Raw genomic sequence first — 17,173 nt, forward strand, 5'->3', positions numbered from 1 at the left:
GATATGCTATCGCTATCGCGCGTCAACTTAACTTGGGTTAGTGAGATCTGTTTCCAAACAATTTCAAGATCCCCAAGGACACGAGGCCTTACGACATGTTTCGGGACGCGTCAATACATTCGTTGATACCAACGACGCTGCTCCTTCTCTGTCTTGATGCTGGTTACGTCTTGGCAGCTTCGGAAGGCTCGGGGCTTGATAGGTGTCCAGATTACGTCGCTAATCATGGTGAGTAATGTCGCATCGATCGTCATGATCGCGTTCAGTGCTGAGCGAATATTACAGCTCCATTAGTATGGCTTCATCCAGAAGATCGCTTCATGCCCAGCGATCTCTCAGCTCACATCGTCAACACAATACCGAAACTCAATGAGCAACCGATTAGTGGGCCTTCATCCATTGACCTCTCGAATCTCGGAGAGCTCAATAGCTACGGTGGTGAAGATGTTGCGCTCACAGCCAAGGAAGATCCTCTCACTTATCCCACTTGGATTTTGGGCGAAGCACCGGATGCTTCTGGTCGAATAGCCAACTCTGTACCCTGCGCCGTGATCTTGGTGGAGAAGAGCGAGGTTGACATCGACGCATTCTACTTTTACTTTTACTCATTCAACGAGGGGCCAAATATCACCCAAGTTATGGAACCGATCAATCATCTAGTTGGAGATGAGAACTTATCCTCTGGGATGCACTTTGGTAACCACGTTGGAGACTGGTAAGTCTGCTCTCACTCACGGTCAGCGGTTCCTCTAACCTCTGCTATCAGGGAGCACAATATGGTCAGATTTCACAATGGGACTCCTGTTGGTGTTTACTACAGCCAGCATGTTGACGGCGTTGGTTTCAAATGGGATGACTCGACGGTCAACATCACTGATGGAAGGGTAGGAGTAGTGTTCATCTTCCTTGGAATTCATTGACTAACAAATATCTCAGCCTATCGTGTACAGTGCCCTCGGTTCGCATGCTAACTATCCACAAAGAGGGTAAATAATAACATCTTTTACACAAACAGACACTGACCAAATCACAGCCACCAAATTCATAACGCGGCAATGTTCGACTACTGTGATGAGGGCAAGCTATGGAACCCAGCTCAATCAGCCTACTACTATCGTTTCAATCCCGATTCTTTCACCGTCACTCCGATTATTTCGCCCTTTGAACCGTCTGCGACTGAGCCCGCTCAGAACTACACTTCGTGGTTCGACTTCACTGGCCACTGGGGTGACATCAGCTATCCCGACTCTGACCCACGGCAAGAAACAGTGCCGCACTTTGGCCTCAAGCGCTTCAACTCTGGACCCAATGGTCCTCGCTTCAAGCATCTAATTCGCAAGGGTCTTGTGCGTGATCATGCGCGAAAGATGGGCTGGAAAGAGTGGGCAGTTGGTGTTTTTATGTATTGGTATCCTTGTTGTATACGAGGCTGGAGATTATGGAGGTCTCTGGGGATCATGGCCGTGATGATGTCGGCGTTTGTGCTTGCAGTTGTGTACGGAGTTAGAAGGCTGAAGACGTGGAGGCAGAGACGGGTTTACACGAAACTGAAGAATGATGATATCCCGATGGAAGAATTGAGGAGGGAAGAGGAGTTCTTGATAGGGTCTGACGATGAGGAGGATGATCATCGACGATAGACGGGACGACTTCATATTTACTGTTCAAATAGGCACATAGATTAGACAAGCAACAAGACTTCCTATCATGCATCCCCCTTGACACCCCTATGAAGGAGAACTGAATATTTCAGAAGATTTCATACTAACCTTGCAAGAAGACTCTTGGGATGACAACGACTGGCCAGGTGACTAACCTGACCTAGACTGCCTATTCCACCCACCCTCTGCCTCGAAGATGTGACCAACCGCCTCGCTCACCTTGAGGAGGTGACGATCACGAAGTCTCGCACACACAAGAGAAACTCCAACTGGTAAGTTACTCTTCCCACGAAAACCTGGAATATTGACCACTGGTGTATGTAACGCCTGTCCATGTTAGCAAAATCCAAGATCCAACATAGATCCACTTACCGTCCATGTCGCTGCAAAAACAGGGCTTCCTGTGTTTCCAAGGCCTTCAGGAGCTTCGTCGAAGACACTCGGAACTAGCACAGCGACATACTTATCTGCCATCTTATCGAACCGGGGTCGTAGAGCTGCAAGCCCATCATAAGCATCGAGCTGGGCTTTTCGTGAGATTTTGTGCTTCTCTTGAACACCTTTAGCCAACACTGGATCAAGCTTATCTTTGTCTTGATAATACTCTGGCCACAGGCTCGTTGCACCCTCAAGGCGCACGAGGGTCAAGTGCCAGTCAATGACTTGGTCAAAGTCTGGACCGAGATCAAGCTGTTCAACTTCGGCGCCATGTGCTTTGAGAAGCTCTACAGCTTTATCCATAGCCTCGATCGTGCCCTCTCCAGCCAAATCCCACTTCGACGTCCGACATGCAGCAAATTTCAAACCTTTGATATTATCAAACGTGCTGTTCTCGTCATCGTGTAAAGCAAACACGTCACTTAGTATCTCAAAATCCGAAACGCTTCGGGAAAAGAAGCCAATAGTATCAACAGTTGGAGCACAGAACTTCTGTCCCTCTCTCGTGATAGCTCCCCATGTTGGCTTGAAACCGTAGATGCCGTTGAATGCAGCTGGTCGAACAATGGAGCCTACAGTTTGTGAACCAAGAGCAACGGGGATCTGAAAGTCTGCTACTGCGGCGGCTGAACCGGCTGAGGAGCCTCCTGGGGTATGAGCGGTACTATGTGCATTGCGAGTAGCTGGACCCGTGAAGGATGCGGCAAACTCGGTTGTTGTAGTTTTACCTGGAAGTGATGAGAAATCGGTGTTTAGAAAGCCTGGCTTGACTTACCGAAGATGAGGCATCCTGCTTGACGGAGAACCATGACCGATCCGGCGTCGATTACGGGATGATCGTTCTTATAGATAGTTGAACCATGTTCGGTCGGCATATCTGATAAGTTGTCAGCGACTGGTTCCGTCTCTAATAGAATGCTTTTAGATGTTGACCTTTGGTCAATATGATGTCCTTGATCCCAACAGGAAGGCCATGCAGTGGTCCTCGCTGATCCTTTGGCATTTGATCTAATGCTCTCGCCTGTTCCAAAACAGCTTTTGGGTCAAGATATGCCCAAGCTTTGACATCGTCATCTCGTTGCTTGATTCGCTCAAGCAGTGATGAAGCATACTGCTCAACTGTGAGATTACCAGAGCGAATGTTCTCCAGGATTTGTGTCGCTGTGTGGTGCCAGGGCTCCATATTTGAACAGGAGTTTCTAGAAGTATTAATTGGTAACGGGTATTGGTGAGAACCTGACTGAGCTCTTGATCCAGTTCGTGGCTTGAAGTTCCCCGCTTGCTGACAGTGATGCAGATCCACTGAGATGAGGGGGTTCGGATCTTGGCCCGACAATTTGATCAGGAACTTTCCTCACCGGACAATTCCTCCGTGACAGGCATCAGTTCGAAATCGCATAGATGAAACTTCATAAGTCTTATTTCTCATATATAGGCGCGTTCGATTGCAGCATAAAGGCCAGGTCCAGCCACTGCTCATGGATCGCTACACCAACCGCCATCAACAACATAAGAACTACCAGTCACTCCACTAGCTTCATCACTACCTAAGAACACAATCACTTTAGCTACTTCCTCCGGCTCTAGATCTCGCTGCAAACTCTGGCCGCGCATAACCTCTTCACGATACTCGGGCGTGAGAACCTCATCCCTCTGCCGCTGAGTCGCAATGGCACCAGGCATGACACTATTGATGCGAATGTTGTACTTGCCATATTCTTTACTCTGAGTACGCGTAAGGCCCATGATTCCCGCCTTGCATGCGCCGTAGACTTTGGCGTGTTAGCAGACTGAATTGTCAGACAGGAATGTTAACGTACCTGGAGTTCCTTGAGCGGGGATGCGCCAGGTGATTGACCCAAGATTGATGATGCTCCCGCTCTTTGCCTCTCTCATAGCCGGAAGAACAGCTTGGCTCATGAAGAAAACATGCCGAAGATTGGTGTTGATGTTTACTTCCCAATCTTCAGGCCTGACATTTTCTGTTTCAAGCCTGGCTCTGTTTCCAGCAGCCGCAGCATTGTTGACCAAGATATGTATCATCCCATGTTTATCTTGGATGCTCTTGACCGTGTCTTGTAGCTTTGGTAAATCTGAAACGTTGCAATTGTAGAATATGGGTGCTTTGGCTTGAACATTGGCGTCTTTCGCGCGCGATAAAGCGCGGTCAATTGTCTTTTTAGCCGAAGGCTCAGCGATGTCGATGAAGATGACCTGGCTGCCCTGTAGCGTGAACAACTCCACTGTGGCAGCGCCAATGCCTTCTGCGCCGCCTGTAATAAGCACGGTCTTGCCTCGTAGGCTGGGATAAGTAGCGTGAGTTGCCATGACTGCGAGTAGATGTGGATAAAAGTCAGAAATGATGTATTAGAAAGACGATACCGTGAGAAGAGTCATTCGTTTGACCCCTCACTGATGTCTTACAGATGCAAGCCACTTCCAAGTGATGTAATGCGCAGAAACAACGTTACAATGGTTCGTGACCTTTTTACAGTGACTCCATTGGTGTATGGGCGGAGCTACTGTAAGGAGTCTAGGCTCTGCAGTACGTATTGTCATCTTTTACAATAGTTTGGGCCGCTCAACAGCGTGACAACTGTGTTTAACACATTTTTCTAGCAAAAGTATGATGAGACATCGTCTGAATATAACAGAACGTAGCATCCATTCTCGACCTGCCCTTCTGACTTCGTTATACTTGGGCCTGATAAGGACCGGTGGGGTAAGATATCTGCTAGCTTCCGCTCACGTGCCTCTGAATCTGAATGATCATTTCAACTTCCGGGTTCCGTTCCCATCCCCATATCCAGGTCTGCGGATCGCAACAACTCGGATGAGTTTTATCAACCGTCCCGGCCTTTGAACGGTCTGTTTGATCAAAATGGAGCCCCGGAGCAAACAGGCTTGTGAACCATGCCGGTGAGATACCATGATCATAAATGTCGGACTCAATTGGGTTGACTCTTTGTGTAGGAAAAAGAAGAGCAAATGCACTGGTGAAAGGCCGACATGCTCATTCTGTAGACGACTAAACCAACTATGCACTTACCGATCTCCTGAGCCAGTAAGAACTGCTGCAAGAAAAAGTAATAGAGTCACCAAGAGGTAGAGCCGATCAAACCATTCATTGAGAGGAAGCTAACACAAAAAGTGTCCAAAGGGATGACTTACAGGAACGCTTCCAGATGCTGGAGTCACAGGTGAAAGGCATTTATGAGTTGCTTCAGTAAGTCCACTATCAGTCTTATGTAATGAGCGGTGACTAATTATATAGACCATCGCCAGCCTCAGCTCCTAACCCTGGTCCTTCTCCAAGTACTTCTGCTAGTATCCCATCTACAGGTTTGCAAGCAGAATACAGGGCAAGTCCTGGCATTACATCGTCACCATCGATAGAGACATCCTTCAATTTGGACAAGTATGTCGCCTTCGTCGCTCAAATATGATTGTTACTGAACTTTCCAGTCCAGATGTACCGTCGGAGGTTTTCGACCATCTTATAGAGATCTATCGTACCAAGCTCCACCTCCAGCCTCTACAACTTTTCAACATATCTGAACTCAAAGACACTCTTACTTCGGCACCTCAATACCTTCTCTACAGCTTCTTGGCGCTCACTGTGCGGTATAGCGCGCATGACTTCTTCAATGGCAAACAAGTCAAGGCGTTTGAGTTGTATGGCAGCTCTGCGCAGCAGGAAGTCGCCATACTTGCCTCTCAGGGCATTCCGAAGCTTGAAATTGTGCAAGCCTTATGCTTGCTTGTCCTAGTCGATGTAGCAGGTAGGTCAATTTTAGATGCTTCTCGTCGACGGTCAACTGACCCAGGTAAACCAGCTTGTAAGCCAGGCCGAGCGTGGATGAGCATCGGAACCATGTCGCGGCTCGAGGCTCTCCGAAAGTTATCCCAAAGTGCTTTCTACGAACCATCACCTGAACTTGAAGCCAGTCTGAGATGCCATTGGACCGTTGCTCTCCTCGAGCAAACATTCATGCCTCAAGAGCGTAGCAGTATATACGACGATGACGAACACAGATACCCACCCAGCGCTCGTAGGCCACCCTCACTTCCGCCCACGAATGATGGCGAGTGCCCTCCAGATCTCTTCTCAGACGATGCATCCGAAGATCTGGGAGTAACCGCATATTATATCAACGTTATCGAGATGTGGGGTCACCTCTCATCATACATGCATCAGGTTAGAATCGGGAAAGCAGAGACAGCATGGTCCCCCGGCTCAATGCATTACATCCTCTGTGCAGAGCTTTACAAACATGAAACCAAGCTTCCCCATAGCCATCTGCTAAGGAATGTCCATTTTACTAAAAGAATGGCCGTCGAGCTTCAGGATCAGCGCGAGTATTGGATACCGTGGCTTCTCATGCAAGTCGTTACTCATGCCATCACAGCTATTCTACATCATCCTTTCGTTCACCTGGTAGCTATGCGAGATAGATCGAGTGGACTACAAGCCCGTTCCTTTTTGCAGCAAACGGTTGATCAGGCTCTATTTAATTCAGCATGGGTGTTCAAACTCTTACGCTTGTGCGAGGAGCTGCGCTTCGAGATTTGTGACCCTTTAGTTGGGCAACTTGTAGCAGTAGTCGCAACGATACCTTGGCTATTCCAACGTGCGATTGACCCGAAGGTCGCAGATAAGGCAAAAAGCGATCTAGAATGGTGCAAAGGGTTCTTGGAGAGGCTTTCATCAACATGGCCGCACATTGCGCAAAAGGTGCGAACCTCCCAGCTACTCAACAAATCGGGACACTAACAGATTTTCAGCTCGAATTACTACAAAGCTTGGACTCTACCGCGGACAATAACTCACAGCCACCAGCTGGTAAGGGCATCTCTATTGTCTTCCATCCAGCTCTGTTTTGGGCTCTGGTAGATCCCAAGATCAGCCAGATGACGCCGCTATATGGAGAAAGCTCAAGTCGTCCGCAAGATGCTATGATTCGCATCTCAACGCATTACATCCACCCTTTGACTGAGACGCAGGTAAGCCAGTCAGCATCAAGCCAAAGAGAGGAGTCATTTGATCCCTTCATGTTTGATGTTGGGGAACTTGAGGAGGTGAATTTGAACGATATTTTTTCACAATTCATGCCAGACATCTATGACATACAGTAATTCTAGTCACCTATCACTTCCACTTGACCAAATTAATTATAATCATGTCTGTATCTGGCACGTTTTCTCGAGATGCAATGCTCAACTGGGTCGCAGAAATTATCTTCTTCTCCAGGTCGAACATCCTGAAGGAGTAGGGGAGGCAGATATCGGGGCAGTAGATAGTTGTTAATGAGAAGAAAGGAGAATTCGGGGTAAAAGAAAACATCGTTGGGGTTAATCCAGAGTTCTTAATGCACATTTACTATGGTTGTATATATAAATCTCAATCTCCTATATAATATAGATAAGGTATCGATTGACGGGCCGCAAGTTGGATTTGGTGATGAAGATCCGCTCACGTGCACGGCACATCGACACTGTAGATAGGGTCGCAGACGACTTCACATCCGTCCCCACCGGACACTTGGGTACAGTATATCAGACGTCAGTTTTCGACCAGACTCTCAATCTGACCTACCAAACAGCATCGCCTCCCTCCATCTCCTCATCATGGATCAGACCAGCAAGATTGTAATCATAGGCGCAGGCCTTTTTGGGCTCACTACAGCCAAGCAGCTCGCGCTAGAAGGTCACCAGAACATCACCGTCATCGACAGGCACATGCCGCCTGTAAGAACCCCAGCTTCAGTGACGTCGATCCGCTAACCTCTTCAGGTGCCGGATGGTTCCAGCTCGGATATCTCCCGAGTCATCCGATTTGACTATGCCGACACCGATTACTGCTCCCTTGCGTATGAAGCTTATCGCAAATGGTCTCAAGACCCTAAGTATAATGGTATTTTCTACCAGACAGACTATATCATTGCTGGTTCGAGAAGTACGCCTGAGAAGTCTTGGACAGATAAGACCATAGCTCAGCTTGATAAGCGACAGCTGCCCTATACAAGATTGGCAGATGCTGCTGATGCCAAGCGGAGATTCCCAATCTTGACCGGCGAACTTGCCCAACCTAACTTTGAGGGCTACTTGAACAAATCTGGCGGCTGGGCCGATGCGAACAAAGCCATCAAGCAACTCCGTGATGAATGTCTTGAGTTAGGCATCTCCTTCATCGCTGGCCGAGCTGGAACCGTTGTCGGCTTTGACAGCGACGCTCAAGGTGTGATCAAAGCAGTCAAGACTCTTGAGGGAACACCTGTTCGAGGCGATCACTTCATTCTTGCAGCAGGCGCCTGGTCTTCGGGTATCGTCCCTACTTACAACTCAACACTATCGACAGCACAAGCACTCGGCTTCCTTCGTCTCACAGACGATGAAATGATCAAGTACAAGGATGTTCCCATTTACATGAACTACGCCACCGGATGGTTTAACTTTCCTCCTCACGAAGATACCAAGATGCTCAAGTTTGCTGTTCACGGCTGGGGCTATACTCGAGCACCCTCCAAGGGCGATAACAACTCTGTGAAGTCCAACATCTCCGTTCCTCCTCCTGTTTCTCGGGAGCGAAAGAACTTTGTTCCAGCTGATGCTGAGGAACGTCTTCGAGCCGGCTTGCGCGAGATGTTGCCTGAGCTGGCTGACCGTGCATTGGAAAGGGTAGCTCTCTGTTGGTATACAGATACACCTACTGGTGACTTCATCATGGACTATCATCCTGATTATAAGAACCTATTTGTTGGCGGAGGCGGAAGTGGACAGTAAGTGACAGCAGCCCTCATTAGCGACACCTAACTAACATCTCTTAGCGCGTTCAAGTTCCTCCCAGTCTTGGGTGAATGCATGACATCAGCTTGGAAAAAGAAGCTGCCCAGTCACTTAGGAGAGAAGTGGAAGTTCCATACTGAATATGAGCATCGTGAGGATACCTTCCTTGGTGATGGCAGTCGAGGTGGTCCAGAAAGACGAGAGCTGAGTGCAGCCGAGAAGGCGAAACTGGACGGAGGAGAGAGGTCTAAGCTGTAGTTATCAGTCCTCCGTAAAGTACATATCCTGGACTGTATCGTCATCTTTCGTATCAGCAATAGAATTTCGTAAGATACATCTGAAGGCGACTGGCCATATCGGCACTCACGTCGTCCTTGAACATATGTCAATTGAATTGGCAATCGACCGAACCTTTTGGTATACCATAACGAAACGGTCAATGCTCTCTAGTCCCTCCATAATAAGCCACAATAGCTACGGGCATGGGCCAAGGTCTAACCTACGTTAGTCTAGCTTAAGTTAAACTTTATTGATTCATGCCTGGTCAAATGCGGTTGGGCCATCAGTGTAACCCCCGACATCGTTTGATCGAGTCGAATGCAGCTCTGTCAGGAGACTTAGAAGGTCTGCATGACTAGTATAGGTTTAAAGTTTAGAGATGCGATCCCTTCATAGCAATAATATTCTTTACGTCAAATAAATAGATGTGTATTGCTTGATGATGTAACAATCTGAACTACCCATATGCTAATGCATTTAATCAATGATCTTGGGCTCCATTTCGATATCCTTCTTCTTTCCGAGGACTTCCTTCTCTTGCTGGACAGCCACATGGTTATTAAGCAAGTGACTTGGATCACGGATAAAACAGGCCGCGATGATGGCTAATACACCCAATGGAATTGTCGAATAAAACACAGTCCTGAACGCCTTAGCGTATGTGTTCTTGAACGCGGCAGCTGTGGCTTGGAGTACTGGTTCTGTTACGTTGGGGACCTTGGCCATAGCAAAAGGTACACCAACCGCATTCTGGATGACAGCTGGGATCAAGGCAGGCAAGTCTTTGGGAGAGTATCCCGCACCGATAGCAGCCCCAGCAATGTTGTTACCGAGGTCGCGGTTGACAATAGAGGTCAGAATCGTGCTGAACATGGCGTTGCCGAGCGATCCGCCAGCGCTGCGGAATGTTCCCATCAATCCGGCCGAGACTCCCAGCTCCTCCTGAGGAACCAACAGACCAGAAGAGACGTAGGACAACACTGTAACCCAGGTGAAGCAGGACTGGCCGAACATAGGTAGGATGGTCCAACCGGTCTTGTTGTTAGGGACCACGGCGGCGTACGATGCTGTGAAGACAGTCTGCATGAGAAGGGCGAAAACAAACTGGTACCGGATGTGTTTGAGCTTGTGAACAAGACTGGGCATAATCCAACCTCCAATAATGCCGGACATACTGGCAGGGACTGAGATGACACCGATTTCCAGAATATCGTTAGTGAACATGAACAAAGTACCCTGGTTGCCGAGTGTGACGATTCCCTGCCAGATCATGCCAGACACGAAGAGGACCACAAGATACACGGTGAATTCTCGGTACATGCGAAAGATCTTGATGGGGAAAAGTGGCTTCTTCGGAATCGTGAAGTCGTAGACAAACGCTGCGATGAAGACACAGGCACCGATTGAGATAGTTGTTGCGACGAGCGTCATGGATCTATGAGTGGCGCCGAGGAAGGTGACGCCGATCAGGAATACGGTAAGGCCGGTGGCAAAGAGGAGGAGTCCGATGTAGTCGAGGTCCTTCACCTGCTGCCAACGTGTCCTCTCAAAGTCGTGCTGCGGTCGAGATGGAGGGAAGTAGCAGACAAAGGTTCCAATAAGACAGATACCAGCGTATATTATGGTGATATAGTAACACCATCTCCAGCTCGCCTTGAGATATAGGTGAGTAGCGATGAGGCCGGCCAACGAGCCCCAAGGGATAGTGATGCAAAACTCGGTCCACGCCAGACCAATACCTCTAGAAATTGGAATTAGAGACTGGTGCCGAGTAGAGGCATGAAAAGTCCTTATGAAGCACATACCTATACTTGTTGGGGAGAAGCTCGCTGATCCCAGGATACGACACCATGATAGTACCGGCGCCAAAGCCGATTAAGGTAGTTCCAGCAACAACATGCAATGTAGTCTGGGCTACAGCACAAATAATCTAGCAAAAGTCCTCGTTAGACAACAGACATCCCTCATCTTGGGAAAATATCTGACAACTTACACCACCAACCAGGACGATTGTCTGACCGCTCAATAGTACATATCGGCGACCAAATACATCACTTAGACCGCCAGCAACAGCGAACGCGACAGCTGAACCAATAGACCAACTGCCAGGTATCCAGGCAATGTGCTCAGTGTCGCCCAATGCCATACCAATCTGCTGAAGAATCTGAGTAGGCATGATGAATCCGGTCGCGATGGCGGGTACGTAGGTCAGGCCCATGAACTACAAAGGAGAGGCGATCTTGTTAGTACAGCTCAGACCACCATTTCAGAGCATTTTTTGGACGTAGGAACTTACGAAAACAGCTAGAAATGTGGATATAGCGACCTTTGGGGTCGGCTCGAGGTCGGAGTTTTCGACATATTGAATTGAAGGTGGACGTTGGTCATCCGTGGGTAGGGCTGACTTCTTGGCGTCGCCTGCAGGCGCTACAGACACCTCTTGGTTGGACGCCATGTTGACAAACTCCAATTGCTGTTGAAGACTATCGAATAATAAAATATGGCAGAAAGAAAAGGTGATTGAAGCTGAAATATGCCACCTTGAGACGTGGAGTTGTACAAGTTTGGAAAATTAGTTGACCTGGAGACGGGGCCCAGGCTTATATAGATTGACCAACTGGAAGGTTACGCTGATGGTAATTAAACTTTCACTAGTCTGTGTGTGACAAGGCAATTGCCCCAGGAAATTGAAATGCGGGGAGGCTTGACACTACTGTAACTCCCTGCGAACAAGGAGAAGGTCTGCTATGGTCAGCATGGGGTAATCGCTCGCTTCTTTTACCCCGCAAGATTGTACAAGGTAAACCTCGGTCAATAGCATATTGTGCAAGATTGAGCAGTTCGGGATGTCTCAATGAGGTTGAGTCGAGCCGTCTGCCGTGATTGCCGCGTATGGAATCAAGAACCATGCTGAGATTGGCGGCGGCTGTCTATCACAATGAGGGGATAGCTCCACGTGGGGGACTTCGATAAGACGGGAGAAACGAGGCTCTAGACGCAAGCTAGTGCAACCGAGAATCGAATGGGCCCCAGACGGAATCTGCGGAGGAGCTCAGCCCCTTGTCTCAAGATCTTGGGGAAGCAAAGTCAAAGGGTTCCTTGACCATAGATGGGATAGTATCAGACAAAAGGTCGGTATTTGCACCCCGAATAGTCAAGATATTCGGTCAGGCGCACGCCGAGACGCATGTCCGAAACGATCACAGCTTCGGGCCAGACAAAGCTTAAATATCTTGTCCCCATTCCGGTTGTCCATCACGGCAAATACTGGGCATCAGCCGGTACTCGAAGCCATATCTAGATTGCAATTCTTCGTCAGGACCATCCATGTGGGCTTCGCACACAACCAATCGAAGCGTTACAATGACCAACCTATCCAAGACTACGTGACAGGTTAAAGAGCCCCGTCTGTCCCGCCCTACATCACGTAGGATTTTTTAGATACCGCCACCACAAATAAAATGGCCGATTTTCACGCTAAGACCCAGTTGGTAAAGGAGAGCCCGCCCTGGACGCGCCGCATCGCATACAATGTCCAAATCCGGGCAATACAAGCGACTCTGACAACCATCGACTGGTTGGGCTCATTCAGCAGAACTTCAGCCAACGCACCCAATATTGTCAAGACGTACAATGTGAGAGATCATTTGCATGTGCGGTAAGTTGCCAGCACAATACCTCAACTCCTTGGCTTTCATTTTCATTTCCGAGGAGTGTCTGCATTTCCGAGTCTCTCTCTTCACGTTCCAGAGCTGATCAACGTTGTAGGATTTTTCTTCCTTCTTCCTATGAAGCCGGCTCATCCAAGGCACTTCCGACACTGTTTACTATTCATGGTGGTGGCTTTTGCATAGGCTCCTCGCAGGATGATGACGCCTGGAACCGTTCCTTTTCCGACACTCACTCCGTGCTGGTTGTTGCATTGAACTACAGCAAAGCCCCAGCAGCTCCCTTCCCCACCGGCTTAGATGATCTTGTATCGCTATATCTGGCCGCTTTGGATGATGAGTCTCTCCCTATTGATAAGGCAAACGGCGGACGTATCGCTATCTGTGGGTTCAGCGCAGGCGGTAATCTGAGCCTGGGCTTGTCTCAGCGCCTGCTCCAGTCTGACCACTGTACTTGCCATCCCCGTGCAGCTATCTCTGTCTACGGTGCACTTGATCTCAGTCGCTCTCCAGAGGCAAAGGCTAGTAGGCGTCAGTATAAAACGGATGCTGGTCTCGGCTCCCCGCGCACGTCCGCACGCGATCTGCTCCTCAACATGGCCCCGCTCTTCGATTGGAGTTATCTGCCCGATGGACAAGACCTGCAAGATCCCCTAGTGAGCCCTGGCCCGTGCGCTGATCCAGATGATCTCCCTCCCCATGTTTTCATCATCGCGTCGGAACTAGACATGTTGGCAAAGGAAAGTCAGGATTGTGCAGCCCGTCTGGCCCACGCAAGAGGAGGCTCCGGAATACCGGTCGCTGATTCCGAGATAGCTCGCTGCGGGCGTTCAGAGCCTGGAAAACCTGGGGAGTTGGAGTTGGAAGATAAGCGATTCGCTTGGCAGGAAACCTTTCCTGACGGCAGCGTCAGATGGCTCCTGGTGCCGGATGTCCTGCATGGTTTTGATAGTCTGCCCATGCGTGAGAGACTTGGAGGGGAAGAGACGATAAAGGATGCAGAGCTCAAGACAGAAGCATATTGCAAGCTGCTAGGTGACTGGCTTCTTAACACAGTCTTCATTGCTTGAAGAAGGCAGCACAGACAGAATCACTTCAGGTGTCAAATCAGCTAATCTCCGGTTATTGCATTATACAATAGATAGTAAATACATCTTAGCTCAAAGTTCCTTCAGCATCATAGATATGATTAGTTCGGCTTGACTCTGGGGCTTTGCCTACTTGAGAAATTACTCACAAGAGCTATTCACTAGGACGCACTGTACAAAAGATAAAATAGCATAAATCTATGAGTATCCATCTATTTTGGAATAACCAGTGCCAAGAGAATCTAAACTCTTTGGAGCGTATGCCTGGATTGTGTCTGGCCCAACTTGGTGAACGAACCGGTAGAGAGAATTGGTACAGGGATATGCATGCTTTGAATGCGACCTTACATACCCTAACCTTGCAAAATATATCGGAAAGGGCCCGAGTAGCATTCCGGGTAGATCCCGAGACACTCAGGCATCAGTCGCTGAGAGTAAGTGCAGCACAACCTCAGATCAGTTCATTTCGGAGTTGGTCTTGGCTTCCAACTCCAGATTCCCAACCCATCGATGCGACTCGCCTGAATCCCTCCAACCTTGCACTGCAAAGTGATGTATCCGGGTTGCTTTTCACGAAGCAACGGACTAGATCATTAGACCTAACGTATCGTGCTTCCCAACACCATACTTGGAGATGTTGCCTAACCCCTAGAAATTCCAACCGCCATTGGGTTTCTTTCGATCCGGGTTATGTTTGACGACCAATCCTCGATCTGGCCTCGCCATGCATCTGTGTCCTGCTGGTGAGCAGTTGACAAACGTCTACGGTATTGTCTACCATTTGGTTGTCAAACGAATACTATTTGGTGGTCATGTGCTCGTCGAGACGTTTGAGGACTTCGCCACGTGAAATCTCGATCATGTCGCCTGGTAGGTCAATACCAATTTTTACAACTTGCGGCGAATAATAACTTATTGATAATCTGAGGTGTCCAACGGCCGAAGTGTTTGACTCAAGTTACCCTGACTGTTTGTATCCCTTGGCGAATGCAATAGGAAGCTTGCTTGCAAAGTCTGCGGACCGGGCTCGTCGCCTAACGATCAGACCCAAAAGTCGACGCCGGCAACAGGTAGTATCACAAGCATACTCAGTGATAACAAGGCACGGCCTGTGAGGAGAGCTTCAACCAACACCCCCGCCTTCTTTGGGGGAAGGGACCATGTTGTTCGGATGGCCCGGGGCCTGGATGATTCTGAGGTGGCCAGCTAAGGCTTACACGAACTTGACCATCTGGGAACAACGTGATAGTTGCATGCATCACCGAATCATTTGGTTTACGGCATGCCGGCCTTCCTAGGCGCTATGGCAGGATACGCCCAGTCTTTGGCATTTGGTCACTGCTGGTCATTGTCTACTCGTGTGTGATGAGAAGAACATTCCAAAGCACAAAAGACACAAAAGTAATAAGTTATCCAGGAGCTCGCATCCAGCGTACCGTATGAGAAGATGCTTGAGGACAGCATTCTTGGATTATGGTCGCGGTGGATAACGCCGATGAAGTATGCTGGGTTGCCGAGGATAACAGCCTCATGCTGAATCAACTCGTAACAAGCGCTCTTCAATAACGCAGAGTTATTTTGAATTTGAAGGGCCTTTGTAGTCACTTGATGTACTCAATATTAGCCAAAATTACATGGTCTCAGATGCCACCAGACTCTTCGTGATGGTTTTGCAAGACGGCTTGTCCGCACCAAAAGATTATCCAGTCCAGTCTAACAGGGTCAAGTGACGCACGATAGATCCACCAGAAATATTGTGTAAATAAGAACGTTGAGAGTTTTATAATAAATGCTCATGTATCAGCGGCATTTCGGTATTATAGCCGGCGGTCGGTGTTGTGCGACTCCAAATCCCGCCTCGATTGGTCTAGCGGCTGATGTTGGACGCTCATCACTTACTCCAACTTGATCAGATGACGCAGCCATGTTGCATACCAAGCCTCAGCTTCCCCTCAATCAATGAAAACCTCCCAGTTTCAAATCATAACAAATCAACCCCATTATCCAAAATGAAGCCGTCGCCGTTTACGTTTGACCCTCGTGCTGATACTCTACTCATTCTGCAAAACCCCAACGCGCATCTACAAGAGGAAAATGAGGTCCAAGTGGACTCGGAGCCGGAGTATGAACGGCTTGGGTCCGATGAGGCGGGGTTGATGGAAACAACAAAGGCCCGACGCGATTCACCGATGACTTTGGATAATGACCAGAGTTATCCGAGAGGTTCGTTAGAAGAGGGCGGGTCAACGCAGGTCGAATTCCGGGTGTCGTCGAGACATTTGAGTCTTGTCTCACCAGTTTTCCGGGCGATGCTGGAAAGCCAATTCAAAGAGTCTCGGCCAAATGATCAAGGGCTCTATGAGCTCCAAGCTAGCGAATGGGATGCCGAGGCACTCGTGATCTTGCTCGACATCATCCACGGTCACCATCGCGAGGTCCCGAAACGGATATCAGTGGAGACGCTCTCGCATATAGCAATTATTGTCGACTACTACGGCTGTCACGAGATCATGGAGCTGGTTTTCGCTGCTTGGGTGAGCTATCTCGGACCGCCAGAAGATTTCGTCAAGCAAGATCCGATGCGATGGTTGTTTATTTCTTGGGTCTTCAGGCAAGAATCATTATTTACAACCGCAACGAAGATGCTGCTCTTGTACGACAATGGCAAATACGTGGTTGATCTACCAATACCCCAGCCAATATTAGGTAATGACGCGCCAAACCACTTCCTCATCGAAGGTACTGATAATTCATAGATAAAATTGACGACAACCGTCAATTCGTTCTCAATACCCTCTTCGGCCATCTCTACAATCTCCAACAAGATCTCCTCGAAGGTAAAGCTGGCTGCTCAGAAACGTGTGCCAGTATGCTTCTCGGTTCATTGATGAAGCAGATGCGAACAAGAGGCCTTACACCTGTTAGGCCATCGATGCCTTTTGATGGATGGAGAGTGGAGGATGCACGAAGTATGATTCTCGGTTTTGCGGCGCGACCTTGGCGCGTGCCTGGAAGGTCCACGGATCACCCTTGTACATTAAACAAGTTTTTGTTTTCGCGCGTTAGTTTGACGCTTGCACATGCGAAAGGGCTTGAGTTGAAGGATTTTGAGGGGAGTCCCTGCGCATTATTTCAATCTATGAGCTCATAGTAGCTCAAGTGTATCTATCTCACATAAACTCGATATAACGTCCGTCACCCAAAGACTGGCCACCCCCACAGACCGGCCACCCCGACCAAAACACCAAGAACC

General features: G+C 48.8%; 8 protein-coding genes across 9 annotated transcripts; 5 read left to right on the forward strand and 3 right to left on the reverse strand.

The window, feature by feature from the left end:
• Positions 1-26: 26 nt before the first annotated feature.
• On the forward strand, positions 27-1,957 carry FOIG_14395 (uncharacterized protein). Its single transcript, XM_031215626.1, has 5 exons — positions 27-228; positions 286-715; positions 767-884; positions 937-986; positions 1,034-1,957. The coding sequence occupies exons 1-5, from the start codon at positions 96-98 to the stop codon at positions 1,638-1,640; spliced, it is 1,338 nt and encodes a 445-aa protein (XP_031054751.1). The 5' UTR covers positions 27-95; the 3' UTR covers positions 1,641-1,957.
• FOIG_14396 (amidase) lies at positions 1,448-3,413 on the reverse strand. 2 transcript variants are annotated; one of them, XM_031215628.1, is made up of 5 exons: positions 3,033-3,394; positions 2,875-2,976; positions 2,034-2,827; positions 1,770-1,988; positions 1,448-1,660 (listed from the first exon to the last, which is right to left on the reverse strand). In XM_031215628.1, exons 1-4 carry the CDS (start codon positions 3,280-3,282, stop codon positions 1,812-1,814), a joined length of 1,323 nt encoding a protein of 440 aa, XP_031054753.1. In that variant the 5' UTR covers positions 3,283-3,394; the 3' UTR covers positions 1,448-1,660; positions 1,770-1,811. The 2 variants fall into 2 exon arrangements, with proteins under 2 accessions (XP_031054753.1, XP_031054752.1); XM_031215627.1 differs by having other exon boundaries at positions 1,448-1,988; positions 3,033-3,413.
• A 62-nt stretch (positions 3,414-3,475) lies between these two features.
• Positions 3,476-4,534, reverse strand: FOIG_14397 (uncharacterized protein). The gene is made up of 2 exons (XM_031215629.1): positions 3,920-4,534; positions 3,476-3,871 (listed from the first exon to the last, which is right to left on the reverse strand). Exons 1-2 carry the CDS (start codon positions 4,425-4,427, stop codon positions 3,576-3,578), a joined length of 804 nt encoding a protein of 267 aa, XP_031054754.1. The 5' UTR covers positions 4,428-4,534; the 3' UTR covers positions 3,476-3,575.
• A 446-nt stretch (positions 4,535-4,980) lies between these two features.
• Positions 4,981-7,349, forward strand: FOIG_14398 (uncharacterized protein; the record flags this gene model as incomplete). Its single annotated transcript, XM_031215630.1, has 7 exons — positions 4,981-5,018; positions 5,073-5,204; positions 5,251-5,325; positions 5,374-5,517; positions 5,565-5,881; positions 5,936-6,834; positions 6,885-7,349. 7 exons carry the CDS (start codon positions 4,981-4,983, stop codon positions 7,233-7,235), a joined length of 1,956 nt encoding a protein of 651 aa, XP_031054755.1. The 3' UTR covers positions 7,236-7,349.
• A 290-nt stretch (positions 7,350-7,639) lies between these two features.
• FOIG_14399 (uncharacterized protein) lies at positions 7,640-9,310 on the forward strand. The gene is made up of 3 exons (XM_031215631.1): positions 7,640-7,847; positions 7,893-8,878; positions 8,927-9,310. Exons 1-3 carry the CDS (start codon positions 7,728-7,730, stop codon positions 9,141-9,143), a joined length of 1,323 nt encoding a protein of 440 aa, XP_031054756.1. The 5' UTR covers positions 7,640-7,727; the 3' UTR covers positions 9,144-9,310.
• A 239-nt stretch (positions 9,311-9,549) lies between these two features.
• On the reverse strand, positions 9,550-11,721 carry FOIG_14400 (uncharacterized protein). Its single transcript, XM_031215632.1, has 4 exons — positions 11,461-11,721; positions 11,158-11,385; positions 10,970-11,094; positions 9,550-10,905 (listed from the first exon to the last, which is right to left on the reverse strand). Exons 1-4 carry the CDS (start codon positions 11,617-11,619, stop codon positions 9,642-9,644), a joined length of 1,776 nt encoding a protein of 591 aa, XP_031054757.1. The 5' UTR covers positions 11,620-11,721; the 3' UTR covers positions 9,550-9,641.
• An 889-nt stretch (positions 11,722-12,610) lies between these two features.
• On the forward strand, positions 12,611-13,997 carry FOIG_14401 (uncharacterized protein). Its single transcript, XM_031215633.1, has 2 exons — positions 12,611-12,822; positions 12,933-13,997. Exons 1-2 carry the CDS (start codon positions 12,626-12,628, stop codon positions 13,900-13,902), a joined length of 1,167 nt encoding a protein of 388 aa, XP_031054758.1. The 5' UTR covers positions 12,611-12,625; the 3' UTR covers positions 13,903-13,997.
• Positions 13,998-15,837: 1,840 nt separating this feature from the next.
• FOIG_14402 (uncharacterized protein) lies at positions 15,838-17,109 on the forward strand. Its single transcript, XM_031215634.1, has 2 exons — positions 15,838-16,626; positions 16,677-17,109. The coding sequence occupies exons 1-2, from the start codon at positions 15,930-15,932 to the stop codon at positions 17,069-17,071; spliced, it is 1,092 nt and encodes a 363-aa protein (XP_031054759.1). The 5' UTR covers positions 15,838-15,929; the 3' UTR covers positions 17,072-17,109.
• The last annotated feature ends 64 nt before the right edge of the window (positions 17,110-17,173 follow it).

Source organism: Fusarium odoratissimum (genome assembly GCF_000260195.1).
Source record: "Fusarium odoratissimum NRRL 54006 unplaced genomic scaffold supercont1.40, whole genome shotgun sequence".
Taxonomy (NCBI): domain Eukaryota; kingdom Fungi; phylum Ascomycota; class Sordariomycetes; order Hypocreales; family Nectriaceae; genus Fusarium; species Fusarium odoratissimum.

Bases quoted from the DNA above. Each gene is read 5' to 3' on its own strand.
- FOIG_14401 (XM_031215633.1), top strand. From the start codon at position 12,626: ATGGCCGATTTTCACGCTAAGACCCAGTTGGTAAAGGAGAGCCCGCCC. The intron at 12,823-12,932 runs GTAAGTTGCCAG...TCAACGTTGTAG, and splicing joins AGAGATCATTTGCATGTGCG to GATTTTTCTTCCTTCTTCCT.
- FOIG_14400 (XM_031215632.1), bottom strand. From the start codon at position 11,619: ATGGCGTCCAACCAAGAGGTGTCTGTAGCGCCTGCAGGCGACGCCAAG. The intron at 11,095-11,157 runs GTAAGTTGTCAG...GACTTTTGCTAG, and splicing joins CAATCGTCCTGGTTGGTGGT to ATTATTTGTGCTGTAGCCCA. The intron at 10,906-10,969 runs GTATGTGCTTCA...TCCAATTTCTAG, and splicing joins CTTCTCCCCAACAAGTATAG to AGGTATTGGTCTGGCGTGGA.
- FOIG_14399 (XM_031215631.1), top strand. From the start codon at position 7,728: ATGGATCAGACCAGCAAGATTGTAATCATAGGCGCAGGCCTTTTTGGG. The intron at 7,848-7,892 runs GTAAGAACCCCA...TAACCTCTTCAG, and splicing joins TCGACAGGCACATGCCGCCT to GTGCCGGATGGTTCCAGCTC. The intron at 8,879-8,926 runs GTAAGTGACAGC...AACATCTCTTAG, and splicing joins GGCGGAGGCGGAAGTGGACA to CGCGTTCAAGTTCCTCCCAG.
- FOIG_14396 (XM_031215627.1), bottom strand. From the start codon at position 3,282: ATGGAGCCCTGGCACCACACAGCGACACAAATCCTGGAGAACATTCGC. The intron at 2,977-3,032 runs GTCAACATCTAA...ACAACTTATCAG, and splicing joins GGACATCATATTGACCAAAG to ATATGCCGACCGAACATGGT. The intron at 2,828-2,874 runs GTAAGTCAAGCC...CATCACTTCCAG, and splicing joins AGCAGGATGCCTCATCTTCG to GTAAAACTACAACAACCGAG.
- FOIG_14395 (XM_031215626.1), top strand. From the start codon at position 96: ATGTTTCGGGACGCGTCAATACATTCGTTGATACCAACGACGCTGCTC. The intron at 885-936 runs GTAGGAGTAGTG...CAAATATCTCAG, and splicing joins TCAACATCACTGATGGAAGG to CCTATCGTGTACAGTGCCCT. The intron at 987-1,033 runs GTAAATAATAAC...ACCAAATCACAG, and splicing joins GCTAACTATCCACAAAGAGG to CCACCAAATTCATAACGCGG.
- FOIG_14397 (XM_031215629.1), bottom strand. From the start codon at position 4,427: ATGGCAACTCACGCTACTTATCCCAGCCTACGAGGCAAGACCGTGCTT. The intron at 3,872-3,919 runs GTACGTTAACAT...AACACGCCAAAG, and splicing joins CCCCGCTCAAGGAACTCCAG to TCTACGGCGCATGCAAGGCG.
- FOIG_14402 (XM_031215634.1), top strand. From the start codon at position 15,930: ATGAAGCCGTCGCCGTTTACGTTTGACCCTCGTGCTGATACTCTACTC. The intron at 16,627-16,676 runs GTAATGACGCGC...GATAATTCATAG, and splicing joins AATACCCCAGCCAATATTAG to ATAAAATTGACGACAACCGT.